General features: G+C 40.9%; 1 protein-coding gene across 1 annotated transcript in view; it reads left to right on the top strand.

Moving 5' to 3' along the window:
- ATRX (ATRX chromatin remodeler) overlaps positions 1-18457 on the top strand; it is a 186739-nt gene that overhangs the window by 158695 nt on the left and 9587 nt on the right. The window contains exons 28-30 of the mRNA XM_044305242.1: positions 5117-5225; positions 5305-5482; positions 7433-7630. Coding sequence (XP_044161177.1) covers positions 5117-5225; positions 5305-5482; positions 7433-7630 — 485 coding nt within the window. The remainder of the gene's footprint in view (positions 1-5116; positions 5226-5304; positions 5483-7432; positions 7631-18457) is intronic.

The raw sequence follows: 18457 nt of genomic DNA, 5'->3' as shown, positions 1-18457 counted from the left end.
CTTTACCTAATTTACCTGTTCTTTTCTTAAAAGTTTCAGCAGAGTTCAGGTTTTGGGTATATTCACACATTCACACATAATTCTACTTTTAAGTGTGAATATATCCTTGCAAAATGGATGAAATATAAGCTGGCCAAAGACTAGATGACTGCCAGATGAATGAGGAGATTTATCCTCTGAGACGGTCTTCCTCTCCCCTACAACTACCACTTTTGTAGAACGACTGATTGCATTCATTTGTACGCACCTGTATTTTTAATAGTTAAAAATCAATTTTTAGAATGAGTCTATGGTGTCGCACTGCGACATGACAGTAGCAAAAAATCCATCCATGTAGTTGGAAACTGCTATGATTTTATTCTTATATTTTTTTTTGGGGGTGGGTGTCTAAATTATGACTTTAACCTCTAGAGCATATGATGTTTTTCAAGGGAAACCACTTTAACCTGCCCCATAGATTGCGATAACAGTCATAGCATGCTGCTTGGGACCTGTTATGAGGAAAGAACTGTAATGCTTGCTTCCCTATAAAAAGTCTGAATTTCAACCTCCATTCAGTGTATCACTGCATGCTGTGATTATAATTGATCAGTATTGCTTCCTAAGGGCTCATGCACACGAGCGTGTGTGCACATGCTATGGACCGCAAATTGTCCGCAATGAATGGGTCCGTGATCCACAAGAAACTGTCCACGCAGCAACAAAAATAGGAGATATTCTATTTTTTTTGTGGTGCAGAGGCATGAACTGAAATCCCACGGAAGCGCTTCATAATGCTTCTGTGGACTTCCGATCCATGCCTCTGCAACGCTTTGTATTGTGCAGATTGCAGGCCTGTGATACAAGAGTGCACAGGACCCGCTCTTTACTAGCACAGGGCGCACACCTTTGTGTGCATGAGCCCTAAACCTGAGCAAAATGAAGGGTATGTTTTTCAGCTAAAAGACAAGAATAGAATTGCCTTTATTTTGTGCAGATTTAGGAAGCGGTAACATGCGGAAGCAGTGATAAATTGATAGCATTTATAGTAAAGACACAAAACATTGATCTGATATTGCGGCTATAGGTTTCTACCAGTCAGCTGTTTCGTTTTTGCATGCCATAGGTTCATGTGGTTTTTCGTGTCTGACATCTGGCAAAATGAACCCATAATTATTAGTCTAATTAAGCACAAGCAGCTGGTCCACATTTGAGCACAAAAAATAATTAGACCTTGAAGGCAAATGCATTTACTACAGTTTGCAAGTTGGGTTGCGGAAACAGTATCTCTTAATTGAAAGCATATCTCCTATTGAACATATTCCGTAGCTTTTGTCTAAGGGTAGAGACATACATAGTGGAGGTTCCTCCACGTTGCTTGGTTTTCAAAGGGAAAATGTTAGCGAGGTTCTGCAGACATTAACAACCAGTTTGAAAACTACACTGATTTGCAATAAACCGCACGTCGTTTTGACTGCAGTGTGTTGAACTGAAGGGTATATTCACAAACTGCAGTGTAGTTGCAAAAATTTCGGCAACTGTTCCATATGTCTGAATGGGGTTTGCAGAAATGCTGCTGGATCATCCTCATTTAGTTTAAGTCGCAGACCTTTTTGAGCTATTCTCCTCTGCAGGGGCGAACCGGCCATAGACCTTATAGGGAAACTTCCCTTTGGGCTGATGCCGAAGGGAACACCCAAGTTTCTTTCTTTCTGTCTCTTTCTTTCTTTCTTTCTTTCTGTCTCTTTCTTTCTGTTCTTTCTTTCTTTCTTTCTTTCTTTCTTTCTTTCTTTCTTTCTGTTTCTTTCTTTCTTTCTGTTTCTTTCTTTCTTTCTTTCTGTTTCTTTCTTTCTTTCTGTTTCTTTCTTTCTTTCTGTCTCTTTCTTTCTGTTTCTTTCTTTCTTTCTTTCTTTCTGTCTCTTTCTTTCTGTTTCTTTCTTTCTTTCTGTTTCTTTCTTTCTTTCTGTTTCTTTCTTTCTTTCTGTCTCTTTCTTTCTGTCTCTTTCTTTCTGTTTCTTTCTTTCTTTCTGTTTCTTTCTTTCTGTTTCTTTCTTTCTGTTTCTTTCTTTCTGTCTCTTTCTTTCTTTCTTTCTTTCTGTCTCTCTTTCTTTCTTTCTTTCTTTCTTTCTTTCTTTCTTTCTTTCTTTCTTTCTGTTTCTTTCTTTCTTTCTGTTTCTTTCTGTCTCTTTCTTTCTGTTTCTTTCTTTCTTTCTTTCTGTTTCTTTCTTTCTGTTCTTTCTGTTCTTTCTTTCTCTTTCTGTTTCTTTCTTTCTTTTCTTTCTTTCTTTTTTTCTTTTCTGTCTCTTTTTCTGTCTCTTCTTTCTGTCTCTTTCTTTCTGTCTTTCTTTCTTTCTTTTTGTCTTCTTTCTTTCTTTCTGTTTCTTTCTTTCTTTTTTGCTTTCTTTCTGTTTCTTTCTTTTCTCTCTCTCGTTTTTTCTTCTTTCTTTCTCTTTCTTTCTGTCTCTTCTTTCTTTTTTCTGTTTCTTTCTGTCTCTTTCTTTCTGTCTCTTTCTTCTGTCTCTTTCTTTCTGTCTTTTTTTCTGTTCTTCTTTCTGTCTCTTTTTCTTCTGTTCTTTCTTTTTCTCTTTCTTTCTTTTTCTTTCTTTCTGTCTCTTTCTTTTTTCTTTTTTTCTTTCTTTCTTTTTTTTTTCTTTCTTCTTCTTTTTTTTTTTTTCGTTTCTTTTTTTTCTTTTTTCTTTCTTTTTCTTTCTTTTTCTTTCTTCTTCTCCTTCTTTTTCTTTTCTTTTCTTTCTTTCTTTTTCTTTCTTTCTTTTTCTTCTTTTTCTTTCTTTCTTTTCTTTCTTTTTCTTTCTTTCTTTCTCTTTTCTTTCTTTCTTTTCTTTCTTTCTTTCTTTTTCTTTCTTTTTCTTTCTTTCTTTTTCTTTCTTTTCTTTCTTTTCTTCTCTTTTTCTTTTCTTTTTCTTTCTTCTTTTTCTTTCTTTCTTTTTTCTTTCTTTTTTTCTTCTTTCTTCTTTCTTCTTTCTTCTTTCTTCTTTCTTCTTTTCTTTCTTTCTTCTTTTTCTTTCTTTCTTTCTTTTTCTTCTTTCTTTTTCTTTCTTCTTTCTTTTTTCTTTCTTTCTTCTTTCTTTTTCTTTCTTTTCTTTTTTTCTTTCTTTCTTTCTTTTCTTTCTTCTTTTCTTTCTTTCTTTCTTTTTCTTTCTTTCTTTTTCTTTCTTTCTCTTCTTTCTTTTCTTTTTCTGTCTTTCTTTGTTTCTGTCTCTCTCTTCCACCCCTCTCCCCAGCTGAATAAATAAGGATCTAATGCTCTCAGCATTAACGCTAGGAGCCACAAGTGCCCTCCTGAATTCAACTATATCACTGTCCTCAGGAGTGGTATTTGGTTCTGCTGGGGGAAGTGTTGTGCCGGTGCACTGCGGCATTACTGCCACCCCAACCCCCCCACTTGTCTTTTCCGTCCCTGCATGTGTTGGCTCTGAATTGTCATTTTGGACCTACAGTGCCTTGCAAAAGTATTCACCCCTCCACCCCACCCCCCCTTGACGTTTTTTTATTGTTTTGTTACATTACAGTCTTAAGTTTAATGTTTTGTTAATCTGAATTTTATGTGATGGATCAGAACACAATAGTCTAAGTTGGTGAAATGAAATGAGAAAAATATATAAATAAAACTATTGTTTAGAAATATAAAACAGAAACTTGGCATGTATTCACCCCCTTTATTAGGAAGCCCATAAAAAGCTCTGGTGCAACCAATTACATTCAGAAGTCACATAATTAGTGAAATGATGTCCACCTGTGTGCTATCTAAGTGTCACATGATCTGTCATTACATATACACACCTTTTTTTGAAAGGCCCCAGGGGCTGTAACACCTAAGCAAGAGGCATCACTAACCAAACACTGTCATGAAGACCAAGGAACTCTCCAAACAAGTAAGGGAAAATGTTGTTGAGAAGTGCAAGTCAGGGTTAGGTTATAAAAAAAAATATCCAAATCGTTGATGATGCCCAGGATCACCATCATAACCAAATGGAAAGAACGTGGCACAACAGCAAACCTGCAAGAGACTGCTGCCCACCAAAACTCACAAACCAGGCAAGGAGGGCATTAATTGGAGAGGCAGCACAGAGACCTAAGGTCACCCTGGAGGAGCTGCAGAGTTCTACAGCAGAGACTGTAGTATCTGTACATAGGACAACAATAAGCCGTACGCCCCATAGAGTTGGGCTTTGATTGGCCAGAAGAAAGCCATTACTTTCAGCAAAAAACAAAAAGGCACGTTGTAAGTTGGAGGAATGGGCAAAAATCCCAGTGGTAAGATGTGGCAAGCTCATAGAGCAGGGCTGGCCAACTTGCGGCTCTCCAGCTGTTGTAAAACTACAAGAGCTGTAGGCTGTCTTGACATGCTGGGAGTTGTAGTTTTGCAACAGCTGGAGAGCCGCAGGTTGGCCAGCCCTGTCATAGAGACTTATCCGAAGAAACTTGGAACTGTGATTGCCGCAAAAGGTGGCTCTACAAAGTATTGACTTTAGGAGGGTGAATAGTTATGCACATTGACTTTTTCTGTTATTCTGAATAACAAAAAGGAAAAAAATCAAAGTTGTGGGCATGTTCTGTAAATAAAATTATACAAATCCTCAAACAATCCATGTTAATGTGAGGCACCAAAACACGAAAAAAAAAGTCAAGGGGGATGAATACTAGGCACCGTATCTACAACATCAGGCCACTTTAAGTTCCCTGTCAGCTCTTGCCCATCTGGGCATTTATGGTCTATCCACAGGGTATTCAATTAATGTCCCATAGGAGTGTGTCCAAGCGCTGGATTTGTACAAACAGATTTTTTTTTTATATATTTTTTTCCCTGTGCTGCCTTAAAGGGATGAAAGATACTTTGTTTTTTTTCTCTGTCATATTATAGCCTTTGGGCTCATTCAGAAGTATATTTTCAATCATTTGATTTGACCCCATTTCCCAACTATAGTTGTTCCTCAGCAGTACTTTGACACACTGGTGATTGTATGGTAGGTTGATAGAATGGACCAATGATGAATAATGCCTTGGTTGGATACTAAGCCATTAGGTAGTTAGCATAAGTAAAATCTGGTATTAAATGTTAACTGACGTTGAGCCTGAATATCTAAAATGTGAACTAGTAGAACATTTTGTTTCATAGGTGAAGGAAAATGGTTTAGAAACATTGATTACTACCGATTAGATGGTTCAACCAGTGCTCAAACACGGAAGAAATGGGCTGAGGAGTTTAATGATGTGACCAATGTGAGGTAAGATGTTCTTGAGAATAAGGCACTTTGTTCCATTAAGCTCAGCTGTTTGATATAAACCTATCTTTTATCTGGTCAGGGGGCGTCTGTTCCTGATTTCTACAAAGGCCGGATCCCTTGGTATAAATCTTGTGGCTGCTAATCGCGTCATCATCTTTGATGCTTCATGGAATCCATCATATGATGTCCAGAGTATCTTCAGGGTATATCGATTTGGACAGACGAAAGCCGTCTTTGTGTACAGGTTTTTGGCACAGGTTTGTTTAAGATTTTAATATTGTTACATCGTATTACACTTAGCTGCTAAACCTGCTTTTGGTTTAGCTTGTGGTCTTGGAAAACGAAACACTAAACCTAAAGGGCGCCCGTAAACTGGTAGTTTTATAACCTTAATAAAATCTGGGTCACTTACTTGAATTTACCCAGCCCTTTTGCTATAATCTATATTGAACAGTTCTAGCACTGGAGCCGTTCAATACACAGCACGCCCCTGTGAGTCCTGCCAGGTGGAGAGTCGGGACATCATGAATGCGAGGACTCTCTGGCATGTGAATTGTACCGAACAGCTTCACTACTGCTGGATTTTGACAAAATGGCTTGTCAGTTCAAGTAAGTGGCCCAGCGTTTTGCAAAGGGGATGTGTCTCCAGTTTATGCTGTCTTCAGTTAGGGCACCATAAAATATGCTGCTTAATTCTCTTCAAAGGGAACCTGAACATTGAACATGCTGTCTGATCTGCAGCATTTTATAGAGCAGGGAGCGGAGTGGAAAATAATTTTGTACAACTTGTAAATTTATTGATCTTTTTTTCCCGGCTTAGGAGTCCAGTGGGTGGTCCTATTGAGTTTGCATACAAAGATAGCTGCCAGTCACTGACACCCACCCACTGGACTCCTGAGCATAGAAAGAGTAGGTATACAGATGAATAGTTTACACATTATATTGTATCTTATCCCACAAAACGATATATTAATCTGTTCCGCTCTGCCTGCTGTATAACATGCCTGCAGCTCAGAGACCATGTTCAATATGAGAGAGAACAGGCATACTCCTGAAAATACAAAGGGGGTCATTTATTAAGACTAGCGTTTTGGACGCCGGTTTATTTAAAGGGTTTGTCCCTTTTCTGCAATTGTCATTTTTCATGTAGAGAAAGTTAATACAAGGCACTTACTAATGTATTGTTACCTTTACTGGCTGGATTCATTTTTCCATCACATTATACATTGCTTGTTTCCATGGTTACAGACCACTCTGCAATCCATCAGTGGTGGTCGTGCTTGCACAATATAGGAAAAGGCACCAGCCTATGTGTGCTCCCATGGTCCTGGCCATCAGAGAGGCTGACACTTATGCCTTTAGTGTGTAAGCACGACCACCAATGATGGTTTGCAGGGTGGTCTGTAACCATGGAAACGAGCACTGTATAATGTATAATCACTGTATGATGGAAAAATAAATCCAGCAAAGGAAGCAATATGGATAATAACAATACATTAGTAAGTGCCTTGTAATAACTTTCTCTACAAGATTAATTCCATTTGCTGAAGTGGGACAACCCCTTTAAGCCGTTTAGCTTAGCGGCAGAGCTTGTTGAAAACTCATTTGCATCCCTTTTGTCCCAGAATTCCAGAGGAGCACGTATGGCCTATGTCTCCTCATGCCATTTAAGGCGATCTCTCCTCAAGGAGATCTAGTGAGAGACCAATTGTTCATTAGATGTTCTTTACAGGTGAAACTAGAAAAATTTGAATATTGTGTAAAGGTCATTTATTTCAGTAATGCAACTTAAAAGGTGAAACTAACATATGAGACTCATTACATGCAAAGCGAGATATTTCAAGCCTTTATTTGGTATAATTTGGATGATTATGGCTTACAGCTTATGGAACCCCAAAGTCACAATTTTGAGGTACCATTTGCTCAGGGGATATGGATTAATTAGCTGACTAGAGTGTGACACTTTGAGCCTAGAATATTGAACCTTTTCACAAAATTCTAATTTTAAGCTGCATTAATGCAATTACTTTTAATTTGCATTACTGAAATAAATGGACTTTTGCACGATATTCAAATTTTTCGAGTTTCACCTGTAGTATATTAGAGAAAAGCATCATAACTAGTATAACTGCTGTCCACATTGAACACATTCTGACACGTAACTTTTATAGATGCTCTTATAACAGAATTACCTGTTATGTTTTCAGGGTACTATGGAAGAGAAAATCTATGATCGACAGGTCACCAAGCAGTCCCTGTCCTTTAGGGTAATTGACCAGCAGCAGATAGAACGTCACTTTACTATGAATGAGCTCACAGAGCTTTACACCTTTGAGCCAGACCTAATAGATGACCCAGAAAATTCAGAAAAGAAGAAAAAGAGAGAAATCCCAAAGCTGCCAAAGGTGAGAGGATAAGTCTTTAATGGACTAATGCCAAGAAAACGTACGTTCTACAGTAGTCATTCTACTAGATGGTTCTGTCTGTGAAAACTGGTCTTCAGCCTTATGCTTCAAGGACTTCTCCTTTCAGTGGTTGTTTACAGTGAAATTCTTTAGGACTTGAGAAAGTTAAAGCCTTAGGCCTCATGCACACGACAGTGAATAATTTCTGTGTGAGCCATCACACGGCCATTTTTAGTACCAGTGAAAGTCTATGGGGCTATTCACTTGGGCCTTCTTTTAACGGCAAGTGAATAGCGTCCGTCCCAAAAATTGGACATGTCCTATTTTTGTCCGTTTTCACAGACGGGCGGACCCCGTGGAAATCAATGTGACAGTTTTTAACGGCCGATTAACAGGAGTGCACCCGTCTAACGGCCGTTAAAATCGGGTACACAGGCCATTAGGATAGATGAATTGCATACAAGTCTATGGGGCGTTGTGAAGACGGCTGCCGCGTCTCACAGGATAATCACGTGAATAAGGTGAGGGGTTTTTTTTGTTTGTTTTTTAGCTGCGGGACACTAAGAGGGCATTATAAAGCTTGGGCCCAATGGGGGGGACATTATTTAAGATGGGGCCTTACATTGGGGGTATTATTAAAGCTAGGGGCGGTTAAAAAAAGCACCGTGGGGGACATTTATTTAGCTGGGGGTATTAAAAAATGGGGGTGTTAAAAAAATAAAAAATAAAAATTTCTACACTATGGGGGACATTATTTAAAATTGGGGTCATTATTAAAGCTGGGTAAAAAAAAATTCCTACAGTATGAGGGAAATTATTTTAGCTGGGGGCCTAGTATCCTGTGGGTGTTTTCAGAAGGGTGGGTCTAGAAATAATGCCCAATCAAATTTAAATGACACAAAAAACAGATGCAAAATGGCCATGAAAAACTAAGTGTGTCCATTTTTTCATTGTCATGTGCATGTAGCCTTAGGCTCTGTGTTTTGGGCATGGGACTCATGGGGTAAGGTAGATTGGCCGGACGCAAGTTGCAAAGAATGAGCTATGATCATGAGATCTGCTGTCTTCCAGATGCCATATGACTAGTGTGCAGTGGAAGACCTATTGGGGTGAAAAGTGGATAATGTCTTGGTCTCTTGGTGTGCGAGTATAAATTAGCAATTGGCAATGTTTTGTTTATGTCCTGTTGTGTGATGTGCTTAGGGCCTGTTTTCATGGGTATAGGTGTAGTAGGCTTTCATACTGAAGATCGTTATGTCTGTCAACTGTTAGTAGTTTTGTTCCATCCCATCACACTTTTGCTATTTGCTTCTCTATCCAGTATCTATAATTGATCCACAATTCTCTAGTTCTGTGGTGTAAAAAGGAGCATTGATTTCCATCTTAAAGGGGTTTTGTATTGATGACCTATCCTTAGGAGGCCCTATCATCTGTTTGGAGAGGTGTTGTTGCTCTAGGCGAGCGCTGCTTCCTCTTCATTAAACTACGCAACGTCTCCCTTGCAGCGGTGGAGTAGTGTAGTTACAAGTACTCACTTTGCTCAAGTGAATGGAGCAAGTACTTGTAATTACACTCTCTTCCAATACCACATGTAATGAAGAGGAAGTAGCGCTCGTATGGCGCCTCCTCTTCTAACAGCTGATCGGGGAGGTGCTGGACTCCCACAGATCAGATATTGATGTCCTGAGGATAGGTCATCATTGTAAAAGCCCTGGACAACCCCTTTAAAGGGAACCTGTCATCGGGATTTTGTGTATAGAGCTGAGGACATGGGTTGCTAGATGGCCGCTAGCACGCCCGCAATATCCAGTCCTCATAGCTCTGTGTGCTTTTATTGTGTAAAAAAAAAAAAAAAAAAAAACAATTTGATACATATGCAAATTAACCTGAGATGAGTCAAGGACAGGACTTGGGTTAATTTGCATATGTATCAATTTTTTTTTTTAATTTTTTTTTACACAATAAAAGCACACAGAGCTATGGAAATAACACTAATGGCCCTTCACACGGGTGGAAAGTTGGGGCAATTATTGGGAATCAATGTTCCTAGGAACAATTGTTCCCAATAATTTCCTTGCATGAACCTGCTGCCGATCATCCACTGAGCAAACAATTGTTCATCGGGGGATTGCATCTTTCCTGTGGCACATTAGATTGCCCTGTACCTTCAATAATTCTGTATTTGTCCCCATACAGTGGAGGTGGTTGCTGTTTGCTACCTTCTCTGATGAGCAGACAGTTATCAGGAAGGAACTGTCCCTTCCAGATAATTGCCTGATCAGGCGGCTTGTGTAAATACATCTCTAGTCTGACATTGCAATGTCTTCTCATTATGCAACATGCTTACTAATACAGTACTACTACTTTTACATGACAAGTTGGGAAACTGATTACAGTCTCTGCTGTAAATGCTGTAATGTTCTTCTGAGCTCCGTCTTGTGTATATTGGCATCACTGGGCTGTCCACATAAAAGCAATGATGTCATTCAACTAGTTGGCATGTTCCCAGTGTACAGGGATGGGCAGGTATGTTGTGACCTTTGTAGCTCTTTCACCCTTTATTCAGAGGAGAACATATTGCAGAGTGTTTTTGGCATACTTTAGGTAAATTTGATTGGAACAGCATGAGTGAGACTCCTTCAGACGTGATTTTTAGGGACTTCTGCATTAAAACAAATATCAGGAACTTTCATGTGTGTCCAGCGAAAAAAAAAATCTGAAAACCTGCAAAAAAAAGCTGCCTGCTGCAAGAGTAGTGCGGGCTACTAGACGTCTGCTGAGCATATTCCAAGAGTAATTCTTTCCTTTTCACTTCAGAGGTTCTTTGAAAGGTAACCCGCTACCCTGTGCTATTACCCTCCTCCCTTTCCTTCAAGCACACACTTATCCAGCATAGATCTTTCCCACAGACAAAGAATGCCAGAGAACCTAGTGTGAACTGAAGCTTGACTTGCATATTAGATGACTTGCACAGAGGAATAATGGCCTTAACCTCAGAATGGAAACATGTCCCTTTTCAAGGAGAGATTGATGGGATGCCTTACCTTGGAGATCGTATTTGGGCTTGTAGGATAAGGTTTAGCCAAGTAAACAATAGGCTTTTTTAACCTCTTAGTTGGCAGTGTTGCTGAACTCTTCCTCCAGTTCCTGAGATATGTATGAATCCGTTTGGGTACAGACCACCAACAATGACCTTGCAGCTTTTCACGGTTTTAGGGGCAACTTGATGTTGAGCCCAGCCCTGTTTGAACAGACCCCACTGCATTCCACAGGGCTCAGCTTTCAACACTGGGGTTGCCTGCCCAAAATAATCGTTGAACTCTTTGTAATACACGGTTATCTTTTTATAGAGATCTGATATCTGTGTACGCTATTACCTTGCTTCTTGAACATGGCTATACGCCAGAAGGAGAACAGGCAGCAACGGATTTCTTGTTTTCTCTACACGATAGTCTTTGTGGACATGTATGCAAAAATGCCATCACCTAGGGATCATGTTGACTGCCGAGTCCAGATGCTACATATGGGCATTATTTTTCTATGCATGTGTTGTGAGAACCCTACCGGTACCACTTATCACAAAGTTGGCACTTATGGCGGTAAGACTGTTCACTGCCTTGGTGTGAATATTGGCAAGTTGATAGTAACCAGTATTGAATGTTAGTATAAGATGTGGTGACATGAGCACAGTGTGGCCTCGCTGCACTTGTAAATATGATTTGATGCAGAAGTAAGCAAATTTTATCAAGAACCAGAATTTATCATGCAACAAAACTTTGAAAGTTTTTTTTCTGTACCTTTTTAGATTTTTGCTGGGTGATGAAAGGTATAATTTTCCCTTACCTGCAGGTTTCGTTGTGACAAGTGTGTTAGGTTTTCTAGCTTTCATCATATAATGTCTTACTCCCATCCTCTCCTTTGATATTTTGTTTTCTTTTATTTCATGTTTTGCACCTGGAGTTTTTATTTTTTTAATATATATTTACTTTAAAGCATTTGGTATAGCTCGTATACAGTGCTCCATTTTATGGTAACTTAGAGCCTGAGGTTATGCATTTTTAGCCAGTATATTGCTAAAAAGAATGTACCATACCTTATGTCACCCACTAATGTAAGTATCCTAGCAATTATAACTAGAGCTTACCATGACTAACACCCTATAGAGACAATTTTCAGATTAAAAAGATTGAAGTTGCTGAAAGGGAAAGAATTGATATTTGCATTGAAGGTATCATATGCCCTACAGTAATGGCTGGCTCTATCCTCATTGATTTTGACCACGATTCTCTACCAGAGACTCTCCAATAGTCGGTGAGGGTCTGTCAACCTGCACCCTTTCATCAGCCATTATTTCAGCCTTCTGTGTCTGAACTATCACTGGTTCACGTCAGTAGGTGCTGAGCTGCAGTAACCCAGCCTGGCCACAATAATGTGAACGTTGCTGTACTTCCTGCTTCATTCAAGAGTTAGTTCTGGCACCGGAGATTGCAGGAAGCAGCTAATCATGGTGGTATGCGTTGTCAGACCTTCACTGATTGGATCTATCCAGAGGAAATGCCTGACACTGACCACCTTGGCACGGGTAGGCGGGCACAGATGTGTTTTTATCAAAATATATTGGCTGAGTGTCTCAGATTTTATTATATCAGAGTGAGGGCTTAGGGTACTTTCACACTAGCGTTATTCTTTTCCGGCACTGAGTTCCGTCCTAGGGGCTCAAAACCGGAAAAGAACTGACCAGTTTTATCCTAATGCATTCAGTTTTATCCTAATGCACCCGTTCAGGATGTCTTCTGTTCAGTCTTTTTTTCCTTTTCAGGACGGAGATAATACTGCAGCAAATTCCGGAACACTTGTCTGGCATTTATTCCCTCTGACATGTATTAATGCCAAATCCAGCCCAGAGTGTTCTGGCAAAACGGATCCGGCAAAAAACTTGAAAAAAATTAATGCAGTATACATTTTTCCAGGTGACACCAGAGAGACTGATTCGGCATTTCAATGCATTTGTCATACGGATCAGGATCCTGATCCATCTGACAAATGCCATCAGTTTGCATACCTTTTGATGGAACTGCCTGCCGGAATCCTCTGCTGCAAGTGTGAAAGTACCCTTAGTCCATATATAATGTTTGCATCTATTGTGTTTAGTGTATTTTCTGTGATTTAAATTTTTTATTCCCTTATAAATGTTGCCATGTACAAACACTGTTTAGTTATCATATCGTGCAGGATGTGTTTTATTTTTATTTTTTTTTTTTTTTATCGTGAGGAAAACTCTTTAAGGTGTACCTTCAGCCAAAAGTGAAATTGACCCAGTGCTCTTGAACTTTATTTTTTCTGGAAATGTTGTTTTGTTCAAATACTGCTTTGAAATACAAACTTCTCCTACCTCCCATTTACAACAGTGTGTGGAAGATACTGGAAGGGCTGTAGTGCAGCCATTGAGCAGCTCTCCTCAGATACAGTTAAGAAAAATCTCATCTGAGCCAGGTTTTTGTGTTTGTGTTATCGGGTCACACATATACTGGGGTTCACTTGTTATTTCAACGGAGAGTCTTCTTTCAATGCATCCCATAAGACAGGACAGAATGGGAATAACAAGTAATTTAACAAGGCAAATAATTCCCTTAAAAAAATGAGTGAACCCTTCAAATTAGCTCAGGAGCAACAGTCTGTTTGGGCCATTGCCTGGCCCTTGGGTCCCTGTGAATGATGATGGTTGTCCTCAGTATTCAGTAGAAGTTAGTGATAATGTACCGATACAGTACTATTAGCAGGATCACCCCCTGCATTTAGAAACACAGTTGGTAAGACTGAAAAGAGACGCAGGTCCTTCAAGTCTAACTTATATTGCGATTGTGTTGATCTATTATGTTAATCGCCACCATGAGGCAATTATGTCTTCCCGTTCCAGGCTTGAAAAAGAACAACTTGGGCAGTGTGCGAAGGGCTTGCATCTTTTAATGCATGAGGGTTTTTTTTTGTTTTTTTTAACCCCTTCCTTGAAGAGCCAAAGTTTATTCTTTCCGTTCACAGAGCCGTATGAGGACTTGTTGGTGTTTTTTTTGTTCTGGAAAAAATAAAAAATAAAAAGTACTTTTTACGGGCACTATTTAATATTGCATAGAATGTAGTGGGGCACTATAAATTCCAAATGGGGAAGAATTTGAAAAAAAAACAAAAAAAAAAACGGCCACAATTTTATGGGTTTTGTTTTTACGGCATTCGCTATGTGGTAAGCGGACTTGTACTCTTTATTCTCCAGGTCAGTACAATTACGGAGATACCACATATGTTTCGTTTTTCTTGTGTTTTAATGCTGGGGAAAAAAAAAAATTTGCAGGATAATCTGTAGTTTTTGTTAATACCAATTTGGGGGTGTGTGGCTTTTTGATCACCTATTAAATTTGGGGAGGTAAAGTGATGGAAAAATGGTGAATTGGCTGTTTTAGTACAGGCGTTTTTGCACACAATGCCCGTAATGTGTATGTGTGTGTGTGTATGTGTGGATATATATATATATATATATATATATATATTTATATATTTATATATTATTATTATTTTTTTTTCAAAAACTTTCTTCACAAATTTTTTTTTAACCTTTTTTAGGTCCCCAAGCGGACCACAACATGCAATCATTAGATTGCAATTTGTATAGAATAATACAATTTTCTCCATTATCCTATACAGAAATGGCTATATTACAATACAGTGCTACCACCTACTGGGTTGAATTGTAATAACTAGATTTTTGTACTTACATAAAATCTGTTTCTCTCCCGTTCATTGGGGCACACAGGCTTGACAGTGGGTATAGCTCCTGACACTAAGCACAAAAGTGTCAGCTCCTTCCTACAGGGACTAAGCTAAAACAGTTTGTTTGATTTTCCTCTTTTTCCTTTTGCACAATGGACATACCCAGAATCATGCAGGCCACAACGAGGCCTGTAACCAGAGAGAATGGGTGGGAGCTGTCCCCCGCAATGAACAGGTTAGAAACGAAGAAGCCAATCGGAGAACCGCTGTCTGCAAAACTCTACCCCCGGAGAAGCGTAAGAAAATGCAAGGGTGTGTACTCTGTAAAATTTGGAAAAGGTGTGCAAAGATGACCAGTTAGCCGCCCTGCACACCTGAAGGCCCGAAGCCCCATGATATACTGCCCAAGAGGCCCCTACTGCCCGAACAGAATGAGCAGTAACCCGGAAAGGTGGAGCCCAGTCACTGATGCGGTGCGCTTCCACAATGGCCAAACGAATCCATCAGGAAATGGAAACTTTGGACTCAGCCAGCCCTCGTCTCTGTCTCTCTGGAATGACTAATAGAGAAAGAGGACGTCTGAGACCGAAAGATGTGAACAGCCCGAACCAAATCCAGAGTGTGGAGCGACTGCTCACGAGGATGAGACAGGACAAAAGGAAGGTAGAATGATCTCTTTATTGAGCTGTAATGCTGACACTACCATCGGAGGGAAGGACTGGACAGGATGGAGGATTACCTTGTCCTGATGGAGGATAAGGATAGGACGACTGACGGGAAAGAGCCGCTGGTTCCGACGCCCTACGGATGGAAGTGACTGACACCCAAAAAGGCCACCTAGTAGGACAGGAAGTGAAGGGACACCTGCTGCAAAGGCTCATACGGAGAGCGCTGAGCACCAGCATGAGAGAAAATAACGCGGAGGAGGTGGGGATCGGAACTCCAGTTTGTAACCCTCCGAAATGACTTCTCGTACACAGACATCTGAGATGTGAGCTAGCCAGACATGCTGGAACAAATGAAGACTACCTCCCACTCGACTGGGGGGCACCAGAGACCACACGTCATGCAGAGGAGGACTTGGAGGTATAGTGCTTGGAGCCCTGCTGGCGAGAACGCCAGGGAGGGCGAGGCTATAAAGATGGCTTGCACTGCTGCTCTGGGGCAGATTTGATGGCTGGCCGCTTCGTGCTGGAGGAACTCTGAAAGGGCTGAAAGAGGTTTGTGCTTTTTAGACCTGTTGAAGCGCATCCTACTCTGTGGTAAATGGGTGCAAAAGGGAGGAACATCAAGGCCCGTTTAGAAGCATTATCCGCTCCCCAGCAAGATAGCCACAGGGTACGGCAAATAGCCACCAAAAGGGCTGAAGAGCCGGCCAAAAGCCTGGCCGCATCCAGAGAGGCCTCACAGAGGTAAGAGCTGGCATGGGGAAAGTTGCACTGCAATATCCAAAAGTTCCTCCAAGGAGTCCCCTGAGGCGAGGCCCTGACATAGCTTTTTTGCCCACTCGCTCATAGCCTTGCTGACCCATGTAGAGGCGAAAACCGGGCGTAGGGCAGTGTCAACTGCTTCCATGGCAGATTTAAGATTCCAATTTCTTATCCCTGGGGTCCGAGAAGGAAGCCCCATCTGCCTTAGTTAAGGTGGTATTCTTAGCCAGGCGGGATACCAGATGGTCAACAATAGGAGAGGAGGACCACTTCTTTGTCAAATCCTCTGGAAAGGGATATAAGACGTCTAAGCGTTTTGGCAAAGCAAAACGCCTGTCAGGGAAGTTTCATACCTTGGAAAGGGAGGAATCAAACTCCAGGTGGTTGGGGAAAACTTCTGGCGAGCGCCTGGATCGCCTGAAGGAAAAACTAGAACCAGCAGATGAGGGCGTAGGGTCCTCAGCCTGTAAGGTTTCTATAACTGCTGCAATGAGATTGTCTCACCGGAGGACCAGTCTTCCAAACTGTCCACTATGGTAGACAAAGTTGGCGTCTGACAACTTATTCTCAGAACACGCCTCTTGTAATGAGGACGTGTCGGAGCGAGACTCCCTGGGAGGCGGTGGGGAGATGGAGGAAACAAGGGATGCAGAAGACCTTCGAAGAGAGGGTGGTCTGGTGTGTTTTTTAGGACGGCTGCGATGGGGAGTAGCAGAGGGGTCCCCAGAGTCTGACTGGTCAGAGGGTGGCCGCGCGGCCAAACACCCCAGCATTTCCACAATGGCCCTGTTGGACTGGGAAACGTCCTGCACGATCTTTGATGGAGAGCACGCCCACTTCGGCTCTACCAGGGGTGGTGACTAGGACAGCGTCAGAGGAAGCGTCAGTGTAGCAGAGCAAGAGGAGCAGAGGATGGGAATATATATATATATGTGGAACAATCGGCATACAAATCATGTGATCGCAATCCAACTGGTGGGTGTGTTTCAAAATAATACAATAGATAAAAGTGCATACAATGTAGTATACAAAATACAATATAGCGTAAATGCTAAATACAATATCAATCGTGATACCTAATATATTAATCTTGTGACAAAAACATATTAATCCTATACAAAGACTGACCATGTCAGGTGATAAGGAATTGCCTAAAATGCAGGGGGAGGAGCAAAAGAAAAGGTAGCGCAGACATACCAATCGGGTGAGGCGCACAATCCATGTGCCATCCCGGCGTTGTGTAGATCACACTGTGCCTGCTCAGAGGAGCGCCAATCGGTAAGCTCATGCAGCCGCGAACATCATGTGTCATAGGCAATTGCCGACGCATGCACGTTCCCCAGCTACTGCACCACTAAGCAGCTTCGGTGTGTTAAATATTCCACGCATGCCCAGTATAGTTCAGGCACACACGTGCCATCTTGGTTAATGGAAAACCCCAAGGACCACCACAAATCCCGTGGCTATCCAAGGGGTATTATCCTGAGGGTCGTGCGGACAAAATTACACTCATGAGGGATCTCCTCCAGCCGGTGCGCAGGTGACAGAGGGCATCAACTCATAAGAAAACAAAACGATTAAAAGACAACACCATAAAGGCTAATATAACAATGTAGCATATATCCGGTGGTGGTGCTTGTGATTTTTTTCAAGTTCTCTGCTTTGAAAAAGGCTCTAGTATTGAGCCGAAACGTTGCACCGCACTGGTGATTAAAGGAGTCATTTGTTCTTAATTTACCGGAGTGCCGTTCATTTTCTGGACGTTAAGTTCAACTTAGAGCAAAGACGTGATGTGAATCCACCCTTAGCATTAGTGAACAAACTGCTGTCCCTGACCACAGCAGCTATTTGAAGTTGAATAGTTGCCATTCAGGAAACAAAGGGGTTAAAGATAGGAGTGCTAAACCTGGCTGTCTTCCCTAGTGCTGGCAGATTACATATGACAGGTTTTATAATTGTAAGTTGGCAGCTTATCGCCAATCCCAGAAATTTCATAAAAATGCTGCTTTGAAATATTAGCTTTATGTTTTTTTTTTTAGTTTTTTTTTCCTAAAGAGGTTATTCCCGCCAAGACAGTGTTGTGTAATGCAGATCAGAGAGGCTGATAGCGTTCCCCAGTTTTTAATTTGGGTTTGTACTTAGTAAGCAGCATGATGTTGTTTTCCTGAGCTCTCTTGACAGGAAGCCACAGCAGCTGCAGTCCTCTCTCTACATATGGGGTTATCTCCTAAGTTGACACCAAGCAAAAGGTACGCATTATTGAACTATGCGGTTTTGCTCTAGCAAAGATATTCTTTTTATGCAAAAAAATTAAAACTTGAGCAATATGCGGTCCTTTTACCTGGTATGAACTATGGTGTAAGATTTACAGTCCAGGATTTTACTGCATGATTAAGCATTGAATGTATGAATTGGTCTGTGGCATTCAGCGAGGCCATAAGGTGATCAATCGGGCTTTTGGTTCTAATCCAGTAGAATGTTACAGCGGCCACAATGTACTGACAGCAAGTTGGCAAGATCTGGGCCTATTGTAACAAGCTTGTCCTGCGTGATACGTGCATTGTTCTGGGCTGGGACACTGGATATGATATGACTCCAGAAGTAGTTAGAAAGTATTTGGTATTTTGTGTTGCCA

This window comes from Bufo gargarizans, chromosome 9 (genome assembly GCF_014858855.1).
Source record: "Bufo gargarizans isolate SCDJY-AF-19 chromosome 9, ASM1485885v1, whole genome shotgun sequence".
NCBI classification, from domain to species: Eukaryota; Metazoa; Chordata; class Amphibia; order Anura; family Bufonidae; genus Bufo; species Bufo gargarizans.
The sequence above is the reverse complement of the archived record's forward strand: the minus strand, read 5'-3'. Positions and strand labels throughout refer to the sequence as shown.